The sequence below is a fragment of the Candida margitis genome (genome assembly GCF_024628925.1).
Source record: "Candida margitis strain CBS 14175 chromosome Unknown scaffold24, whole genome shotgun sequence".
Lineage (NCBI taxonomy): Eukaryota > Fungi > Ascomycota > Pichiomycetes > Serinales > Debaryomycetaceae > Lodderomyces > Lodderomyces margitis.
The window spans coordinates 90,199-111,904 of record NW_026261781.1 but is presented as its reverse complement, the minus strand read 5'-3'; the positions used below and the strand labels follow the sequence as shown (position 1 = coordinate 111,904).

Here is a 21,706-nt window from a genome sequence, read left to right as displayed (position 1 = left end):
ACACCTATACTTTGTATGATTTATTCTCTTTTCTCGACGTTGTAAAGAGGTTCAATCCGTAGTAACCTTGCCACATGCTTTCCTTGTCAGTCAAATAACCAACTAGTCCCGTTTGACTTCCGACTGATAAAGGATCCCATATGGTGTAAACACTTTGCTCATCCACCCATCCTAAAGCCTTACGAGCCTTCGTCAATTCATCGGCGTTGAATTCAACTTGCGCTGCCGAGCCGTACTTTAATGGTCCAGCATTTATCCAATAGCCTCTTTCCACATTACCCAGTGGTTTTGCTAGATTCTCTATTGTCTCTAAGTAATTAAATAAGTTCTCAGCAGTATCCAAAAAGAACACAGATACAACAACAACATTTTTATACTTGTCCCTATTGGGAATTTTAAATGTGGTAAAATCTCCATTCACAATGTGTAGGTTTTCCGGCTTACTAGCTTCGCCAATTGGTTCGTACTCAAAAGTTCTCATTTGGGACTCAGTATTGTAATAGTCGGAATTTGTATGGATGTAGGGATAAATAGTATGCTGTTTACTTGTCAGTTGTTTACTGTAGTTGTAACCAACAAACAGGTTCATCAAACCAGAATTCTCAATTGAATAGACCGCTCCGTAGTCCCATTTACTGAACTCGTAAGCCAATCTACCCAAACCACTACCAGGAAATACCAATACAGTGTCCTTTTTTTGTTTAAAGTTTATTGCTACTTCCAATTGAGAAGCAATATATTCAAAAATAGGTTTCAACTCTGGGCTAAGCAGTCCAGTGGTCCAATCACGAGTGTAATGACCCAAGGCCTCAATTACTCTAAAGTTGTTTCCACTAGCGATACTGTTTTTCGCATTCTCAATTAGTTCAAAATCTTTTAAGGACACGCCATATTCCTCAATTGTGAAATCAGCAACATCATCGACAAAGCTTTGATTTTTTTCAATTGCCTCATCAACCAACTTTAGTTTTTGCAAATAGCCAGCATCCTTGGCGATGCTTTGCTGCTTTGAAGTCAAATGTGTAAACAACAGCTTTCTCCTTTCATTGACATCTTGCGCATGAAACTTGTAGCTTCTCAATGACTTTATAGCTGATAACACTTCAACCTGTTGATCCTTGCTGAGATTTTGAAATCTAGCATAGTTGGCTCCGGCAGATGTAGGTATGCTGGCCAAGCTGGGTGTCTTTGTTTTCAAACTCCTCAGAGCTGAATCCACAAACGACCTAAACATTGAGGTTCTGGACACCATGTTGGTAAAGACAAAAGTGGTAATGAGTATTGGTAGTTGTGACTTTCGGTAGAACAAGGATAGCACGTAGTAAAGGCAAAAGGAAAAGATGCAGATAATTGTAATTGAGTCAGATAAATTGAACATTTGTGGATGTGGGCCATTAAAGAGCCACTTAAAATCTGCATATAGTGTTATATATAATTGCCCTTATCAGATTGGAAGAGCAAAACAATGGTTATGCGTAGAAGACAACCGAAAATTCCTTCTGGTTCCAATTGGTTGCTTTATTTCCCACGTGTTTTTGGGTATGGTTTTCTCACCCAGCCACAAATCGTATGCAATGCTTCATACATAATCAGCAACTCAAGTATTTAACTAAATGAATGGACTTGGTGTACCCTACAGTCAATTTTCAATCATTTTATGAGAAATTAGAAGTATCACGTGACCAAAATAATGACAACTCCATATTTCTAGCCCCATTGTGAGATTTAACTTTGATACTTTTGAAAGAAGTGGCAAGTGGTTATTGACTGAAAGGTCTGTTCTAATGATATATGAATTAGTTCACACATGTTTATAAATATCTGCAAAGCACTAATGTGTGTGTGTGGGTAATTGTCGTTTACGAAAACGGAAATTGTGTCTAAAACTTTTGTAACAATGAAAATGATGGTTCTTCTATAAAACGCTCCAAGTTTGCAACTAGTCTTTAGCACATCACTTAACCACATTGTGCGCCCCCCCCATTTCCACAATGGCAGACTACGGCTTTTCAGATGTCACACCAGTTGAACTAAATAGCAAGGAGCCTCAACTATGTCAAATATTGTACGATGAGGAGTACAAATCTACAATGGGCTCCCTATTGGCACTCATGCAAAAAAAAGAGTATTCGCCTCGAGCACTTTACTTGACCGAGTTGGGAATTGAACAATTGGCATCACATTACACTACGTGGATATACCGTTTCAAAATTTTGCAGAATTTACCAAACACAAACTATTACGACGAATTGGACTGGTGTGAACAGGTTGCCTTGGATAACGAGAAGAACTACCAAATATGGAATTATCGCCAGTTGATTATTAATGAGATCACGAAAGGGGAAGAGAGTGGGGTAGAGAACAGATTTAATCCTCATCGAGAATTCCCAATCTTAGAGGCTATGTTAGACTCTGATCCTAAAAACCATCACGTATGGTCCTACAGAAAATGGCTTGTAGAAAAGTTTGATCTTTTCAACGACGAGAAGGAGCAAATATTCGTGGACCAAGCTATAAATGCTGATACTTTAAACAACAGTGCCTGGAGCCACCGATTTTTTCTAAGTTTTGGCAACAAGGATGCAGTGGTAGATCCAGAGTTGTTCAACAGAGAGGTTGATTACGTGAAAGATAAAATAAAACAATGCCCTCAAAACGCTAGCTCTTGGAATTACTTAACTGGGATCTACGATAAGTACGACATGGATTTGGTCGATTTGGAGGGATTTGCTACCAACTTTGTCGATCTTGATGCAAAGCAAGTAAAGAGCTCGTTTGCGTTAGAGCTTTTAGGTAGAATTAACAAACAGGCGAATAACGAGGAAAAAGCTGATGCTTACTGCAAATTGTTAAGAGAAGTGTGTAGTAAATAACGATCTCATTAAATAGATTGTTGAAGTTGCAGCGCACATCTTGAAAATAAGTAGTGTTATATTAATATGCCTCTTGAGTTTTAGCAAGCGTTACCGTATAATGCTCCAGGTGCCGATAGGTCCATCGGTGATTGATATGGCAATGGACTAACCTTTGTGACGTTTGAGTTTGCATATTACAAGGCTCTGGCAATTAGGTCCATTGTAGCCTCAAAGTGTAGATTGTAATAAAGAATGGTACGAAGGAAGTTTGACCGTGGACACCCTTAAGTCTTCTATCAACTCATCACTGGTAAAGATCTCTTTGCATTAAGCAGTACCACCGATCCAAGGGCTCGCACAATTCTCTAGCAAAGGCATCTGGACGTGACAATTCATTGTCTAGATATAATTGACTTAGAACTTCACTTTTGATCTCAGGAGGTAAACTTTCTGGCCATTGGAAATCACGAAGTAATCAGAAGCATCTATTCAACATTCAAGTCCCAATATATACCTGAAAGCACAGCATGCCATTTTATTTCATTTTATTCCCTGGTGGTATCTTTTGCATTCATTATTCATAGGCCAAATATGTGACATTTATGATGTAGTTCCTCTCTCATTGCCTATTTAAATTGCACGTACAGGTGATTGCAAATACACCTTTTAGAAACAACAGTAATGAACTGTTTGGTTTTCATGAAAAGAATTATGATGCATTGTGTGAGTCACCTTTCAAACTTTGCTCAACTTTTACTTTTTGTTTGTGTCACGTGTAGAGCTATAGCCATGTCCGATATTAGACTGTTGCCAAGCACAACCGTGCGTTATCAATTAGCAGTTTTTGCAAGTACTGCCGTTCGAAAACTAGTAAGCCGTGAGACACGTTGGTTAGCGGCAAGGCTTATCCCCACCAGCTTACTAAGATATCCTTTGATGAGCGTCATCATATAGAAACAGGGAGTATCCTTGCAATACGGCGTTAGGTTCAAACGCCGTACATTCTTCGCATTTACAACTCAATTTGGAATTTACACGCGTAGTAACAGCCGTACTTTGTTCCAAAAATAGCGAGATCTGTCTCACACACAATGTCTTAATTCCGTATTCTTTTTTCTTTCAGATTTTTTTTTTTGTTTTCCCTTTTGTCAAGCTCTAAAGGATTCCGTTTGGCCAGAGTTCTCTAGCATGAGTCATTAAAGATACTGTTACCAGGGACATATCGCTAAAGCTAACGCCGTGAGCATATCGGAGCCACTTCGGTAATTGTGAAAATTAGTTGTTTTAGTTTTTAGGTGGCTTAAATGCTAAACTTTATATGAAGTACTAAACTCCGTATATTCATCATAAGACGGAAATAAGGCTGTCGTTTTTGTGTTCTTCAATCCAAGGCGCATCTCTTACATTGACATACGGCTCGTTATAAATACACCATCAAATCATTTATAAAATGACATACAAAGCTAAACACATCACTTCTGACACTATAAAAACACACACATTACAGGACTAAAGTACACACAAGACCATTTACCACGAAGAGATGAGTAAAACACAGCTTGGTTCATCAACCTCTAGTGTCAAATCAAGCGACTCTGCTGGGTTACCACAACCATTCACCCAAGACTCCGCTAATAACGTTCAACAACAACAACAACAACAACAACAACAACAACAACAAAACGGGCAATTACCAGAGGATCTCGAGGACCAATCATCTGCCCTTTCACACCGGGGACACTTTAAAGAATCGGATGCTGGGGATGGTACGTTGCGTGAAGACCAATACATACACGGCACGCGTTTAGTTCTATGCTTTGTCTCATTATTCCTTTGCTTATTCTTGTTTGCATTGGACCAAACCATTGTTGCTACGATTTTATCTACAGTGGGAAATAAATTCGACGCATTCGAAAATGTTGGATGGCTATCTTCCGGGTTTTTGTTAACCATGGCAGTTTTTATTCAACCTTATGGAAAATTGTCTATTATATTTGGTAGAAAATGGTCTATGGTGGTTGCTGTTGTCATCTTTGAAGCCGGATCGCTAATGTGTGCATTGGCTCCGTCAATGAATGTTTTGATCGGGGGCAGAGTTCTTGCTGGTATTGGAGGAGCTGGTATACAGGGGTTGACATTTGTTATCGTGTCAGAGGTTGTGCCCATAAACAAAAGACCCCTTGGTATGACTATCTTATCAGTGACGTTTGCGGTTGCGTCTGTTTTGGGACCATTAATTGGTGGTGCATTCACCACGCATGTTACCTGGAGATGGTCATTTTACATCAATTTACCCGTTGGTGGTTTTGCATTGGCGGTGTTTTTGTATTCCTTCCGTCCTCCATTTCCAAAAGTGAACATTTGGGAAGAGTTGAAACTGTTTGATTACATCGGAACCTTTTTTTTCATTTCAGGGAGTGTGATTTTCTTGTTAGCAATCACTTTTGGCTCGTCCGATTTCTCATGGGATTCCGGAGCCGTAATTTCCTGTTTCATAATCGGCCCAGTATTGCTAATAATTTTTGCTGTTTGGAATTTCCGGTTTTCCAAAAATCAAATCATTGGCACTGATGTTATCACCACACCTCAAATTATTGCATCAGCGCTTTCAATTTCTGGAGTCTTTTCCGCATTCATTGTTACTATGATTTATGCTTCTGTATACTTTCAAGTCATTCGTGATTCGAGTGCAATGGGCGCTGGTTTGCATTTGCTTCCGTGCATTATTGCTGTTGTGATATCTTCAATACTTTCGGGAGGAACGATTCAAAAGTTCCTATTTGTTAAACCCTGGGGTGTATTTTCTGGAGTAATGGCTCCATTAGGTGCGGGATTATTGACGCTATTACGCGTTGACTCGTCATTTTCAAAACAAGTGGGTTTGTTAATAATCATGGGTGTTGGTACCGGCTCGCAATTTCAACCAGCAATGCTTTCTGCTCAAATCAAAGCCCCAAAGACTCCAGGTGGTACTATTATGACAACCATTTTTGTCAATGCTGCCAGGTGTTTGTCATCAGCAATTGCTGCTACATTGTCCGATGCAGTTTACACGTCAAGTTTAAAGAATTTTTTCAAAAGTGAAATTCCAAAAGCCAGCTCTGAGATCCAAAAGACTTTGCAAACAATTGATATATCTAGTCTAATGTCATCAAACACTATCTTAAAAACTTTGGACCCATCCACCGAAAGATTCATCAAGGAACAAATGATGAAATCTATTATCAATGTTTTTTACATGTGTATTGGTTTCGCTGCCATTTCTACATTAGCATGTCCTTTCATTACCAATAAGAAATTACCTGACATGAAACAGATTGCCCAGAAGGAAAAGAAAAAGGACGAAATAGTACAAGGGGATGGAACTGATGTTGAGAAAGAGGCGCAATTGAAAGAACTCGACATTGAATCATCAGATTCAACACAGCAGGCCTCACCTAACGAAGAGGATAATGTTGAAACAAAATAGAGTCAACTTAAATAGGAAATAGGGAACATGTACATAGAGTTGGTATAGTAATAGTTTAATACAGTTTATATAAAGTTCGTTATATTCTCTATCGCCTTCTTCTCTGACTTTTTTTTTGTCAGAAAAGACAAAGGCATTGTGCCCGTTAGTACATTTATAGGAAGAGCAGTATATGCTCTTCTTAGCAAACGATGCTTTATTAGAAGGAAAAAAAGAGTATGCCAACAACGGTCGAATATTTCCATTTTTGCAGAAATTTCCACTTCTCCTTTACAGGACCAAGTTTTAATGAAGAAGAGAGAGAGGAAGAAAGGAGCGCTCATAAGAGATAGAGTGAGAGATTGATTGAATTTGATGTCATATTAAAAAAATAATACATAGCAGGAATTAAAAAGCAAAAAACAAAGAAGATACCAGTAGCCACCACAACCACTGAATATCTCTTTCAAACGGACATCAGATTCTTTTTTTGAAAAATAATTGAGGAACAGCAGCCACCACAACCGCTTTGTTTCCTTGGAAAAAATAACCACCATTTTAGCAAAATAAGGGAAAATCAAACTGTAAAAACCAAATCGTTAACATCGTCAACATCGTCAACATCATTAAACATCTCGACAAACAATTGCGTATTCTTGCTCTCAATCCCAATCAGTGGTAAACTCATAACTCCGGATATTTGGCATAGGATTATAGATTGTGTTGTTTTCTTTTTTATATTTTTTACACTTTTTTGCACAATCTTTTCTAGCTTTTCATATTGGATTTTCATTCTCTGGCAAAGTGAGGAAAAGGGGTCCGATAAAAATTTCAAAACAACGAAAACCAGTCAGGGAAGAGGTCCCATCTGAGACATACTAAGTACATCTCGTATATAATGGGTCCTCGAACTCCCTGCTTGCAAAAAATTTTGCAGTGGACCGGTTTTGAAGTATCTTCATTGATTCAACTTCTTCGCCCTTCCCCTCCGTACAATTCAGCTTTGTCAGAGATCTCCACTCAAACTGTCCCTGTCATTTACCCTTCGTCACAAGTCTTGGCATCATGTATTCACTAACCAGCCGATCGGGTACATCAGCAGAAACATTGGACTTCAATTCTCAAGTCTTCAACAGCTGGATAGGTGTAATTTCATCTTTGGCGATTTAGGCAGCACTTCTCAAAAGCATCAACAAATTGCGTCTATTCTCTAGTTCTGAACCCATTGCAAACTTCTTTGTTTTCAATAACACTGACGCTGCCTAAAACATGTTCTGCCAAAACCAATTGAAACTCGTATCTTATCATCTAAAACCTATCCAAGCTTGACTTGCTCCAACTTCTATGCAATTATTGTCAATCACGTTCAATTGACTATCTTATCTCACTTAAACTGACACTATCCCAGCACCCGCGTGTACCACTTCCTTCGGGGCTTACCTTCACCAACTGCGTCGGACATCAAAACTTTACATTGTCCGACAGTTGCAGTGGTAGTGTCTTCGATGTTAAACAAAGTTTGTTGACTGTCGATGTTTTCCAACATCAACTCACCTCTTGCGATGAAATCCCTCCCCTCAAACGCATCTCTTGCGCTGAAGTCCCTCCTCTTCAGCTCACTCTCACCAGCCTGCTGATCAATTGTGGAGTCTCTTTCAACAGCAGCATTAGGAGCACCCACTGTGTTTCTGTAAACATCGGCAACTTCTTCAACGTCGTATGTGCCGCCTGTGGCCACTTCACCTGCAGTTTCAACACGGTCAGCAGCAAAATTACCAACATTTGCACTGGCAACATCAGCGTACAAAGTACTTCCGTGGTCCTCATCATCAGCATACGCCACTTCACTTGCCGCTTGGCAAACATCGCCCGCATCATCAGCACCAGGATTCCGATTCCTAATGGGTGTCCCATCATCAAGTGCCGCTCTAATGATGTCTTCCAAAATTATCAGTTCTTCGGGAGGCGGTTGAGGTCGCTTCTTCCAAGGGAGGAATTTCTCAAGTCCCTTCTTCCCATTGCTCATGCATCTATGCTCCTGTAGTCCAGCTTCAACTTCTTTGACGGTCTTGCAACCATCACCATCGTGAACATTGCCAGAAGCTCTTCTCTTGGAGCCTATTTTACTAAACGGCTTACCAACTGCTTTAATCATTCTTTTAAACTTACTTCCCTTCTTCTCCATGGATGTGAATCCTTGATCATTGGAAGGTTGTCCATCATTTAAAGCTATCTCTTCAAAGACATTGGCATCGCCAGCAACAAAGGAAGACCTAACATTATCATACACGATGGCATGAACAGTGTCGCTTTTATTTTGATGATGCTTCTTGACAGCATTGCAGACAGCAGTTTCAGGAACAAGTTCGCCATTTTCCAAATCAGTACTACCAAAGTTGGCACTGGCCTCAGCCTCAGCTTCGTACACTGGATCAGTATTGTTCGAAGTGTATGCATCTGCATAGACGTTGAAAAGTACTTCAACAGCAGCATTGGCATCTTCTGTGTCTTCTCTTGCAATGTCATGGTCCACACCACCATCAGAATTGCCAGAAGTATTTTTCTTGAAGTCATTTTTCAAACCTTTTCCAGTCTTTTTGAAAGGCTTGCCAATTGCTTTCATGATTCTCTTGAACTTGTTCTCTTTCTTCTCAAGCGGAATGAATCCCTGGTCATCAAACATTTGTCCATCAACTGGATCAATCCCCAATGGTACATTACTGTCACTACCAACAAATGCAGATATATTCTCATCATCTGCAATACCATAATCCAGTTCACGTGCATCTTGATGACTTTCGTTGGCAGCATTAGGAACAATGGCACTTGAAACAGGCTTATTTTCTTCCTGATCTCTCTTCTCTATAGTGCTTTTGTTCAATTCAACAGCTTCACGGGCATTCTGAAGACTACTATGGGTCACTTTTTGAGAACTCTGTTCATGACTTTTCCTCCATCTCGCACGTCTGTTTCGGCGTTCCTCTTTACTCTCTTGATCAGCATCATTAGCATTCTCAGGACCAGTAGAGGAGTCAGTCAGTTCCAAATAACGCCTTAAACTTTGTAGTTCCTGCTTCAAAAATCGACGGCTGCTGCTATCCAAACAATAGTGTCCCTTGCAACGTCTTTCCACGTTTTCCAAGTTTTCGCGGTCTAAATAAACATCGTACAAATGACCGCGATAAAGAACCTTCACCTTGTCGCGACAAACGTTCTCCAATGGAAATTCCAAGATTCCTTTCTCATCCAATGTTAACACCGTCACGTCATCATCTAAATTCATTTCGTACTGGCAGCAGGTGTGGATGACCTTATTATCTTCAATTTCTCCAATTTTGGTCGTTTCAGAAGCGTTTTTCCCAAATTTACTCTCTTCAATTCGTTTTTGGGAACCATTCAAACTTGAACCATTGGAGTCAGCATTCAAATCAGTCCTGGAAACAGTACAATCAGTGGCGGCGGCAGTTTTAGTGGTGGGAACAGGGGAAGCAGCAGCAGTGGTGACAGAGGTGGTGACACTGTCAGCCAACTTGGTTGTGGTGGTTGTGGTGATGGTGGTTTTAGCTATAGGTGATTCATCAGAATCATCGTTCTCGCATTGGGTTTCAGTTTCCGTTGGCATAAAATGTGGTTGGATCGCAAAGGGGGTGGTTAATACGCATTTCTTGGCGTATTCAAACCCCGGAACGATGGTTGTGGCGTCAACGTCTTTCAATTCAAACAACTGGTCAAACTGTTCCGGGGTGATGAAGTTATAATTGTTTCTTAACTTGGAAACAATATGAGTGCGATACATGTTACTGGTGAAGAAGAAGAAAGAAAGGGGGGATTTTGAGGATTTCTTTTAGCAACGTTTGTGGCTTTTATATGTTGATTCTTTTATGGGAATATCAAAATAAATTTTGCAACAAAATATATACATACAGTATGTAACTATAACCATTATTTTTTTATATCAAAGGACAGTAAAGTATTAGCAGGTTTAAGATACGCGAATCTAGCTTACATTGGTTGAGTGTATACTTTGTATGATCTGAAGAAATCTGGTATACTTTTACATCTAGATACAAACGGAGTAGCAATAAGGATCAATCGAGATTTGCGTAAAGGGATCAAACACAGAAAACAATATTTAGGTTCAATAGTAAAGACATCATGACCGTTTAAATATGCGTTAGTAACTACTCAATAATATGTGCTAGGGAAAGTATTAGTTAGATTACTTCTATGTATAGCATAACGACTTTCTTTTTCAAAGTTTTGCAACCAAGTTTGAATAATCTACTGAGAATTATATTGACAACAAAAAAAAAGTGTCTTCTACACTGTTGAGAAAGGTGAATCTTGTAAATTTCTTGGCACATGCATGAGAAACCAGATGGAATTAGTATTTTTGTTAAGGTAGAGGCCAAGAACTGTGGTCAACCCACGCATTCTGTTAATCTCTTTTGTTGGCATATGAAGCGAAGCAAACGAGTTTGGTAAAAAATTAGAGTTAGATTAAATTCAACTCAGACAAAATAAAGCCTATATTCCAACTCTATCACGACACACGCTTACAAAATAGGCATTTGGATCTCTTAAAACCAAATAGCAAGAACTTAGTAAAATATTGTGACTCCAAGTGCCTTCTATTTATCAACACTAGCCGATATTCACTAAATCACCAATAAACTTAATCCTTATTTATCGCCATTTGTGCGAACTTTCTATCCAAGGAATTGGATAATCCGTTCATCTCCTCATCCGATCTACCGTACAACTCAAACCACCACTTCATATCAGCTGAGTTGAAAAATACTACCCCATCATTTTCATTATCGCCTATATCGTATAGCTTATTTTGAAATTCATTTGGTCTAGAATTGAAATAATCCCAAACTGATACAGTCGAGTCATAGCATTTGTCCACTTGGAGCAACTCCCGCTCTGAATCGCACAAAAATGACCCATATTGACAGGAATAGTAATGATATAATAACCTTTTGAGGAATCTTGTGTTGAATTCAAACTTTGTCGGTTGCTGACGGAAAATCTGGTAGACACAGTCTAGGAACTGGTGGAAAACTGGCGAGCGTTCGTTGCTTCCACCGTAGATACTAGAAGATGTTGACTGAAACTGCTTATCCGAATTTGCATCTGGAGTTCCAGGACGATTTCCATCAGGATAATTGGATAATCCATTTTGAGCACTGTTTTTAATATCACGAGCAGCTCTAGCTGCCTTTTGCAAAAATGAAGTCACACTAGCAGCGGCTCCACTGCCAGCGCTTGAAGCTTCGTTAGCTAGTTTATTCTCCAACTGCAAACTGTCAATTGACACTTCTGACGATTGTTCGTCAGTCCTGTTGTTATCTGGACACTCTTGCAATTGCTGTCTCCTCGACTTTTTTTTCATAACGGCACCAATACAGCCACCGTGGTCAGCTCTGGTGTTGAATTTAAACCCAAAGCTCACCCATTCTTTTTCAATCAACACCATAAATCCTTTTGTAGTCCTATAATAAGGATCTAGGCATAATTGAGCTAATGCAGACACTTGTGACGTTCTATCCCATCCATCTGAACAATGTATGATCACATTCGTATTGTTTAAATGAATCGATTTTGTTATCCTATCGACCGATTGTAATATGATGGAGAGACGGTTCAACCATTGCGTCTTGGTTAGTGCATGCTGTAGTGCAGCTGATGCAGTAGGACTTGGTGTTTGGCTTGATTGTTGAAACCTGTCGAGGTCGTTCAATATTGTCGTCAATTTGTTAAGTGAGTCTCTTACCACATGAATGTTATCAATGTTGCAAAATATTTTATCAACTTGTCGTGGATTTCTTGAATGATGTGAATGGTTGTCACTACCATTGGTGGGTTCTTCGGCGCGACCTTTTTTGTTTCGATAGTTGTCAACATTCTCTGTACCTGCCCCTAAAGCGTGTTGCGCCATTGCATTAGTGACAGGTCTCAAATCAACAAGTAAATTCCTTTGCATTTGCTGCGATTGATATTCTGTGATTTCATCCTGTTCCCCTTTCTTCAAGTGAATTCCACGCTCAACATCCTGGCAATGAAATATTTCCCCAATCAATTTTTCGTCTTGTATTGATCGATTTTGTAAATTTAGGCCAACAAGAGGCTGAGCACATCTGGCAATGACATTTCCATTGATGCTGGCTTTATGTTTGTATACCACTGCGGGTATTCGCTGCTTTGATCGAAATTTCGCCGCGTGCTTCAAAACATTGTCCGATATAGAACTTGGGACAATCAAGTGCCGAGGATATGACGGGCAAAACTTGTAATCGGAATTCACTTCAGTGAGTCTCCAAAATCTATCACCAGTAGTGTCATTTGAAATTAATCCCAATCGGCTGTATTCAGCTACAGTATCGTATAAATCCCATCCGCGTACATCCAATTTTTTCTCCAAATTGTTGGGAACATATGAGTATGCATATAGCGATTTGATGTCGTTCTCAGTTTTGGCAGTCGTGGCCAATGAACTCAACTTGTTGAACACTTCGGTACATATTAAGTCATTCTTGAAATCAAATGAAAAATACGTGAAGTCTTTGCATTGTAATCTAATATTTGAAGCACTATAGTTATCGAACCCATCAATCTGGGGTGGAGTTGGATGCGGTTGAGGGGAAGGAGAATGAGCGGTTGTTGTTGACGACGACGACCCCGACGAAATGGCAGACGTTATTCGATACTCAAGGCTCGAATTGTTTGAGGTCGATGCATTGTTGTTTAGCCAGGTTGACCCTCGAGATTTTGCCATCCTTTCGATTATGGGATAGCATATCCAAATTTCCTTTTGTTGTACAGGTGTAACTGCTGGTGTGGCTGCTTGTTTTTGATTTGATGTAAATGTAAACACAAGATGATAAGATGATAAGATCAAGGTTCCCAAGATGTATGACCCTCGTCTACTTAATACAACATCATTAACAGTAAAGATGTTTTCCATAGTAGGCTGTATTGATGGAGGGTATTTCCTGTGACGAGATAGTAATGTTCCTTTATTTGTTTGTATCGAGTGGGTGGGTTCTGGCTTACCTCCCCCAGTTTGACGTTAAGACAATTTACGTTGACTTCAGATAAGTGAATTCTTGACGCACAGTGAAAGAGCAAAGTAAAGTATATACACACACTTTTACAGTTGCAAAAAAAAAAGAAAAAAAAAAAGAAAGAAATAATGCTCACCTTGACCATTTATCATTTACGTCATCTATAAACCTTCAAATCTTCTAATTCCATGTTCGTGTTTTTGCATATTTCTTAGTTGCTTGGTGGTAAGTTTTTTTTCTTTTATTTTCTGTTTCTTCAGTGTGGGTTCTGCATCATTCTCTTCGCCACCCTGTTTGGTGAGCTTATTGATATCAACAGCTTTCTTTTTAGGTTTGGTTATAACTTCAGAAAAATCTCTTCTCTTACGTTTATACGCCGGGGGAACGCTTTGAGCTTGTGAATCATCATCGTCGCTTTGACTCACGGCTTGTTCATCTTGTTCGTTGTCAACCTCTTCGCCTTCAATTTCACTCTCATCATCCGAGTTAAAGTCCGAAACCTCGTTCAGAGAAGAAGCGTCGCTCATGGAGGCTCCAAGTTCATCATCACTACTATCTCCACTTTCATCAATGCTATCTTCTTCCTCCTCAGTTCCATCATCTTCAACTTCTTTATTCGACCAAATTTTCAAAGTGTCCATCCCAGCACTAATTAATCGATAATCGTAATCAATGTCCAAAATCCCTACTTCATCAACAGGCGCATATTTGCCGTTGGTGCTAGAGTGTACACGTGTTTCAACAACTTTACCCTTTTTATAATTAATACGATGAAGCAACCCTTCACTGTCTCCACACCAAACAGAATGTGCCATATCTTCCGAATCGTTATTCATCGAAGGTACAATTGTATCTATGGACGCTGTTTTGTTGACTTTTATTCGTGACAACTGATCCATAAGTTTATTTTTTGAGTTTTTCCAAATGGTGACAATTCCTTCTCCATGGCTGACCAAGACGGTGTCCCCTTTGCCTTCGCTCAATTCATCAGTTGTGTATGACATTGCCAACAATTCGTCTTCTTGGTCATCCGACTGTGTGATAATGCCTTTTCTGATATCAATGTGGGACAAGGTAGTCGATCCGAGTGTGAGGTAGTGGTACGGGGATTGTGGCATCGTCAAAATATGATTGATGGAGTCGTCGTGGACTTGATTGACTTTAAATTTAAGCTTATTTGTGGATAGATTTGAAGAATCATATACCAACACATGTCCATCTTCAGTACCCGATAATAAAAATGGATGCGTCGTAGAATGGCATAGCTTGGTGAGCTTATCGTTGGGATTGGTATAATTGGAGGCAACATTCACTTTACTTACAACTTTACCCAGTTCGGTGGCCGCTTTTTTGATGACGTTGTCTGTTCCACAAGAATATAAAAATTCACCCAATGAGTCACTCCTTGGATCAAAGATGGCATGGCGGCATGACCCCTTATGTCTCTTTGTATCCCAATTAATAGTGAATTCGCTATCCAAGTTAGACTTGACCTCTGCCCCGGTTTTTGAAATGTCGGTTTTATCTCCTATGGTTGTCCACCATTTATTCTTCAGTTGCGATACCGACTTTGTCACATGAGGCACCTTACCCTCTGCATAGGCACGCTTATCAAGTTCAGCCACTTCCTGCCTTCGAATTTCCAGAAGCTCTTCTAGCTTGGATGCATCGTAAATGTTACAGCATAACTCTCCTGTTGCCAACCCGGTAATGATTATAGGTCTAGTTGGGTGAGCTGCAACCGTGAACAACGGATCCTTGAGATTGATTTCAAGAATTGGTGCTACCGAGGATTCCAAAACTTGAGCTGCACTCGTTGAATTTGACTTCTTTTTGCCCATATTGCTGTGTGCTTAGTTGAGATGGTTTCAAAGTTTGTCCTATTCAACTTTCCTTTTTTTTTTTTCTTTTTTCAGTCAAATCCGGAGATGAGATTTTGAGAAGGAGCATTTGAATATGGACATGATGAATGCTTCATATTAAAGCATGCTGAATTTCACTGACATAACTGCTATGTATCGATTGGCCAAGGAAGTCTAAACGGTGGGTCTTTCGCTTTTTACCGCTTTGGTAAGAAGTCACATACCCATGGTTAATCCTTGCCACAACGACGACGTATCTGCTGCAAATAGTTATGAATTCAAAACAGCAGTAAACTCATCTCTTTTCTTTTCAATGGTATCCTCTAGTTCTTCGATTCTCATGTAGTAGACCTCATTTGCCAAACTCTCAGTATTGTCCACTTTATACTTGTCCAACAATTTGCGATACAATTCCTTCAATTGATTAAGCGTATTGACCTTGATGGTCTTGTGTTGTAGTTGTGTTGATATATGAGTTTTCCACTGACTAAGTATACCCTCGAACAAGTCGTTATCGATTGATTCTAAATCTTGCAAGGTCTGGATCTTGTTAATGTGTAAAAGTTGGGATAGAAGGAGTATATCACGTAAACTGTATAGATTTGGGTTGGTTACTTGCGAGTGGCTCATGTTGAGGATTGTCGAGGAGTAGCTATTTGTGGGAGTAATGAATGGGTAGAAAGGATGTAGTGGGTTCTGTTTACAAGTTGCAGAATTGTTCTTGGTCGCGTTTGGTTTCAAATTTTTAGTTGCAGATTGTTATTCAGTGTGTATATTCTACTCTAAGTGGAATAGTAAAAACGGAGAAAGCTGGTACCAACTACATTAGGGCGCCAACTATGGCTTCCTAGTATGGCCAGATTCTTTATAGCAGCGAAGAAGTGACTTTAGCTCTCCTCCAATGGATCCACGCAACAGATGATATGCAAGAGACTGTGTTGTCATTTGTCGATGTAAATTCAACAAAGAAGAGTATTGAGAAAGATTAAATTGATCCATTCATTCCCACCTTGCCAATACTATCTACAATTGCTTCAGCCCATGATGAATATGATATGTATAAAGCCAAAATGATTGGTAGCACAATTGGTCACGATTACACTACCCAACTTTTGTTTTGTTTTGCTTCGCCAGAGACAAAAACTTTTCTTTCGTATGAAAATTTCTCTTCCCTTTAGTCTTCTTTTTCTTTCTTTTCTTTTTGGTTCTTTGATACGAATGCATTCTATTCACTGCACCATTTACTTATTAATGAATGAGTGGAGGGGAAAAGAATTGCTAGATCAAATTTGAACTACAAATGTCGAAATATATACCTCATACTGAATTATGCTTTTTTAGGTAAAAAGATTTTTAAAATGTTTTTTACTCAGTGTATATATTTGGATCTTAATATTTCGACACAATTTTTAAAAGGAAGAAGATTAATCCTAAGTCTTGTGATGGACGTGTATCCGTAGAATGTAGTTTAGTGTACTTCTTTTGTTGGGGACGAAATAGAGCCAGTAAAGGCTAATGCATTTGATGCTCTTAAAAAGGAAAAACAATTGGGTGTCCTATTTCCTTTGTCGGTTATTACTGGTGCAAATAGGCGACATCGAATCAAACTCATAACCAAAGCTAATCCTTTCTCGTGCCCATTCCTCCCTTTTAAGGAAGAGAGGTTCTAGAACTATGGTCTGCTGTGCTCTCTGTCTCTCTGTTTGCTTTGTGATTGGCACCTTTTCAATTTAACACTAGCTACATAGCATTCTCTCCTTGTTTGGTAAACAATTGAAACGACAATTGAGGGAAGGAAAAAAAATTGCGGCGGAAAAATTATATAGGTCTCAGGTCTTATTATTTGTTTTTGTGCTTCTGTGTATTTCCACCCAGCCAACACTTTCATCTTCCCATTGACCAAGACCACTTTTCTTGACAGGCAATTACTAAAACTTTGACAGTTCTTTGACTTCATTGAGCTATAGCCCATTAGATGTAGGAAATAATTCCTTGTCATTTCTTTTTGACATGTTGTTTGAACTTGAATTGTAATTTTTTTGCAGGTGAAAAAAAAGAACTCCAAAGGGTTTGTAACTCTTGTTGTGTCCAATAAGTGTACAAAGTTGGTGGGGGATCTAGAACTGAAATGTCTAAAAGTCCCCCAAACACAATATGCGACTCTAATAGAAAAAAAACAATTAATACAAAACAAAACAACACAATTGTTTTGTAAGAGTATTCTATTGTCTTTTCTTTAATCCTAAACTCCGCATATTATCAAAAAGAACTGGACCATTTAGTTTTCTATTCTTTTTTTTTTCGTTTTTTATGCAAGTCAAAGTTGACGCCTGAGCTATCAAATACATTACATTCACCTGATCAGAAATGTTTATGCAGCGAAGCTAATAACCATGTGCCGTACAATATTATAGTCAACTTTGAGTGAAATTGGTAAATTTAAACGTAACAAAAAAAGAAATCAGTGCCCAAGTCTGTATTAACAATAAACTTACGAATATTATACCTCTTGGTGAAACCTTGCATATAATACCTGTGCTTAGGAGACGCCTCGTTTTCTACAGCCTGTTGATTGTTTTCCATTTTTGAGGCGATTTAAGGAAAGGGGAAAGTCTGAGGATGGGGCTTTTTGGACCACACCCAAAATCACGGACTGACCTCGGCCTGTTGATCAGATGTTCCATTATGCAAGCCGAACCACAGCGACTCACGTAATTCGACCATTTCGAAATGCGTCATATTGGAGAATGTCGAATACAATACTTCCAGTCTAATTGGTACGATATAGGCTGGCACTAAGCATTATCCTCTTGTTCATGGATCGTAAAATCTATAATCTATTGTCATAATATAAACCTGTATATAAAAATAAACATACCAAATGAAAAAGTACCTGAAAATTGTAAATATAACAGCATATTTTGGAAAAGATGAATAAAACATAGCAGTAGTCGGAATATCATTAAGTAAACATAAAAAAGGAAGGGCACGAAATGAGTATGTTGGCCATGTCATATCGTAAAAATAAAGGAGCGTCATTAGTCGTAAAATAAACCATCAAGAAATAAAGAGTGGATCCGTAAACGTAAGCGTACACGTAAACTCATTTACCCACTAGTTTCACTAGTGTCATTGTTTAACATGGAGTAATTGAAGTCACGATTCAATCGTTCTTCAATTTTCAAAATCAAGGTATCAATTTGACAACGTGAACTATCTTGTTGTAGTTGTAAATTGTGTAAGTCATATTGGGAACACCAACCAGATGCATTTAGTTTCTCTTTAGTCTTTTGGAAAACATCATCAATGGAATGTTTCTGGTTATTCAAGAAATCTGAGTAATTGAGCAAGTCTTCGACACTAGTCATTTCCTCGATGGAGTTAACTTGTGATGATGGGGCCTGTTGCGATTGCGATTGCGATTGCGATTGCGACTGTGGCTGTTGTTGCTTTTGTTTTTGCTGTTGTGGCTGTTGGTTTGTAGAAGTCCCATTGACAGAAGGTCCTGCTGAAGAACTAGACTTGTTCATGGACACTGATGATGATGTTCTTGTAGATCTCGCAGTCGTTGCTGGTGTTGAAACAGTACTTGATTGAGTCTGAGATTGTGCAGCAGCTAAAAAATCAAAATAATTTTGTTCAATGTTATTCAATGTTGCCTTTGTCGATTGCAAGTTCTCACTAAAAGTAATGATTGGTGATGCCATTAAAGGAGGTGGTGTAATTGGAGTGAATGTTGCATTTGCGGTACCTTGACTGCAAGCACGAGATCTTTTTGCACGAAGTATTGATGTCAACGAAGAAGTTGTTGATGTTGATGAGGATGAGTTGTTGTGTTGATGCTGACTTTTCCTCTGTTGTGGTTGTTGAAACTGATGCAACTGTGCAGTTATACTATCGGTTATTTGGCTTGATGGTGGTACTGACTTGGTACTAACAGGCGGGGTTATTGTCCTTGATGTGTTTGTGTTTGTGTTTGTGCTCGTAGTAGTAACTGGTATGCTTCTATCGTCGGTTTGCAAAGGGCTCAACATTGGCCTTAAAGGAAATGGATTGACGGTGAATGAATTAATGGTTGAGAATGTAGCAGGTTTGGTATTGGATGGAGTTGATGATGACGAAGCATTGGCACTGGCATCATTATTGCTATTGTTGTTGCTGCTGCTTCCCAATGACAACTTTCGTATTCCATTCTTTAAATTCTTTAATCGTTTCAAAGGACTAGTTTTTTCTGTTGGTATTGATGAAGAAGTGGTTGATGAAGCAGACATAGTTTGTGAAACTTTACTATTGGAACCAAAAGTGGATAGTTGAGTAGATGAGCCAGTGATACCACCCAAGGACAGAATAGCTGCAGAATCACTTAAATTTGAATGTGTATGTTCATGCGACAGTTTCAGTAACGTTGGGAAGTATTGCATAGACTGCGATTGTAGTTGTTGTTGCTGCTGCTGCTGCTGCTGCTGGTCTATTAAAAATGTTGGTGAGTCCAAAGCGTAATTAGAAAATGAACTTTTACTATTTTGATAAATTTGATTAAATTCAGTGGAGTAGATACTGTAGTTTGCGCTTGTATCATCGTCATCCTCGTCATTATTGTCATTATTGTCATTATTGTCATTATTATCATTATTGCCATCGTGGTTGTTGTTGTTGTTGTTGTTGTTACTTTGGTTATTATTGTTGGCAAATGTCAGTGACAATGCTGAATGTTGATCATCGTTACCATTTGTAGAAATAGTATGTTGGGTAGTGCTCAAGGGTGATTTTAAATCTTCAACAGCATCTGGAAGTGGAGGCAAAAGAATTTCTGTGGTATCTGAAGGACTGGCTTGCAGCAGCTGTTGCTGTTGTTGCTGTTGTTGTTGCTGTTGCAGTTGATGGAGTTTCTGTAATTGAGCTGGAGAAGGTGGTGGCAAAATTCCTGCATTTACTGCTGGTGTATTAATTACAGGTGTTCCTGGTGTTGAAGTATTTATTGACAATGTAGGCTGTGGTGATTGTAAGGACATGTTTGTCTTTGTAGGAAAAGTGTGAGTTGAAGATCTGTGAGAAACATTAGATAGACTAGTAGTACTTGATTGTCTTGACACAGTGGTGAACCTTGGTTGTTGTTGTAATGATTGTTGCAGAGGTGATCGCACACTCAATGGTAAGTGTGGTTGTGAACTGTGATGGTCAGTGTGGTGTAGATCATCCTCTGGTTGCAGTAGCTCAGTGAGTTGTTGTTGTTGTTGTTGTTGGCTTTTAGATATAGTACTGGTATGTCGCCTCTGTTCTTCATTCTCTTCTAGTACGATCCCTAATCCACCGAAATCACTCATTGTGGGAGATACGTATATGTAGATGTAGATGTCTATGTGTGTATGGTTATTTGAAGAAGAAAGAATACTATGTCTGTTTATAGAATAGTGGTGTTATAAGAAAGTAGGATTAGTGTAATGAAAATTATTGGGTGGCAATATGAATATGAAGTAATGACAAGTATGTGATAGGTAATATACGTAGATATATATATATATATATATATATAGATAGATAGATTTCTCTTTAAAGTCTCAATTGAAAAATTAAATTAAAAAATTAAAAAATTAAAAAATTAAATTAAAAAATAAAAGAACAATAGAAATAGAGTTAAGTAAAATAAATTAAATTATTTAAACAAAAAGAAAAAAAGAAAGAAAAAAAAAAAGACAAAAACGGACGGATGAGATGTGGTTGGTTAGCTTTGAAATAGAAACATAAAATATTCTTTTGTGCACACGCATACTGCAATCTTTATCTTGGACTGAAGGGACAGAGAAAGAAAAAATGAGATATGGCGAGATCTGAGAACACATATAATAGTTTCTCCATGAGTAGCAGTAACAGCATTAAATAGATGTAACAGAAACATTAATGACAAAAGCAACTAGTTAATACACACATTCTCTCTCTCTCCTTCCCCTATCTTTCTTTTATTCTTCTTCTGAAAAGGATTAAAAGGGGATTAAAAAAATGGTACGGTTTTTGTTTTAAGTTGTCTTATTTTACTTTTCTTTTTTTTCTATGGTACTATTATTATCAAGAGTTGACATTATGTAGGGAATAACTACAATAGATAATAACTGCAAGGTGCTTTCGAGTCTTGCTTGGGCAGGAGCGGTGTAGGGGTGTGAAAGAGTACTACTATTTAGTTATGAAGAAACGCAGGTAGGGGCAGTTACGTTAGCCAAAGAGTAGTTCTAACTTGGTATTACGTTTCCATGTTATTCTACTACTAACCTTGACTCCTCTGTCTAGTCTAGTCTAGTTTATTGGTTTTATTCAAAACAGTGAAGATTGACTGTTAGTCCTATGAAAAGGCTCTGCTATGTTTCAAATCGGTTTAATATGCAGAAATGATTCTTGTTAACAATAAAATATATTGAGGCGTTTGTGTGAAGAAATATGTTATTACTTAGTAGTGTATTTGTGCACAAAAGAGAACAA

At 38.6% G+C, this 21,706-nt stretch overlaps 8 protein-coding genes across 8 annotated transcripts; 2 read left to right on the top strand and 6 right to left on the bottom strand. All coding sequences in view use genetic code 12, as the record gives it.

The window, feature by feature from the left end:
• Positions 1-4: 4 nt before the first annotated feature.
• Positions 5-1,252, bottom strand: CANMA_001716 (uncharacterized protein; the record flags this gene model as incomplete). Its single annotated transcript, XM_051813712.1, has 1 exon — positions 5-1,252. The coding sequence occupies one exon, from the start codon at positions 1,250-1,252 to the stop codon at positions 5-7; it is 1,248 nt and encodes a 415-aa protein (XP_051672695.1).
• A 739-nt stretch (positions 1,253-1,991) lies between these two features.
• On the top strand, positions 1,992-2,873 carry RAM2 (bifunctional protein farnesyltransferase/protein geranylgeranyltransferase; the record flags this gene model as incomplete). Its single annotated transcript, XM_051813711.1, has 1 exon — positions 1,992-2,873. One exon carries the CDS (start codon positions 1,992-1,994, stop codon positions 2,871-2,873), a length of 882 nt encoding a protein of 293 aa, XP_051672694.1.
• A 1,525-nt stretch (positions 2,874-4,398) lies between these two features.
• On the top strand, positions 4,399-6,324 carry CANMA_001714 (basic amino acid transporter; the record flags this gene model as incomplete). Its single annotated transcript, XM_051813710.1, has 1 exon — positions 4,399-6,324. One exon carries the CDS (start codon positions 4,399-4,401, stop codon positions 6,322-6,324), a length of 1,926 nt encoding a protein of 641 aa, XP_051672693.1.
• Positions 6,325-7,506: 1,182 nt separating this feature from the next.
• Positions 7,507-10,099, bottom strand: CANMA_001713 (uncharacterized protein; the record flags this gene model as incomplete). The annotated part of the gene is made up of 2 exons (XM_051813709.1): positions 7,507-7,565; positions 7,750-10,099. The coding sequence occupies 2 exons, from the start codon at positions 10,097-10,099 to the stop codon at positions 7,507-7,509; spliced, it is 2,409 nt and encodes an 802-aa protein (XP_051672692.1).
• An 879-nt stretch (positions 10,100-10,978) lies between these two features.
• Positions 10,979-13,273, bottom strand: CANMA_001712 (phosphatidylinositol-3-phosphatase; the record flags this gene model as incomplete). The annotated part of the gene is made up of 1 exon (XM_051813708.1): positions 10,979-13,273. One exon carries the CDS (start codon positions 13,271-13,273, stop codon positions 10,979-10,981), a length of 2,295 nt encoding a protein of 764 aa, XP_051672691.1.
• Positions 13,274-13,534: 261 nt separating this feature from the next.
• On the bottom strand, positions 13,535-15,214 carry JIP5 (Jip5p; the record flags this gene model as incomplete). Its single annotated transcript, XM_051813707.1, has 1 exon — positions 13,535-15,214. One exon carries the CDS (start codon positions 15,212-15,214, stop codon positions 13,535-13,537), a length of 1,680 nt encoding a protein of 559 aa, XP_051672690.1.
• Positions 15,215-15,505: 291 nt separating this feature from the next.
• CANMA_001710 (uncharacterized protein) lies at positions 15,506-15,865 on the bottom strand (the record flags this gene model as incomplete). The annotated part of the gene is made up of 1 exon (XM_051813706.1): positions 15,506-15,865. One exon carries the CDS (start codon positions 15,863-15,865, stop codon positions 15,506-15,508), a length of 360 nt encoding a protein of 119 aa, XP_051672689.1.
• A 2,477-nt stretch (positions 15,866-18,342) lies between these two features.
• On the bottom strand, positions 18,343-20,559 carry CANMA_001709 (uncharacterized protein; the record flags this gene model as incomplete). Its single annotated transcript, XM_051813705.1, has 1 exon — positions 18,343-20,559. The coding sequence occupies one exon, from the start codon at positions 20,557-20,559 to the stop codon at positions 18,343-18,345; it is 2,217 nt and encodes a 738-aa protein (XP_051672688.1).
• Positions 20,560-21,706: the final 1,147 nt, after the last annotated feature.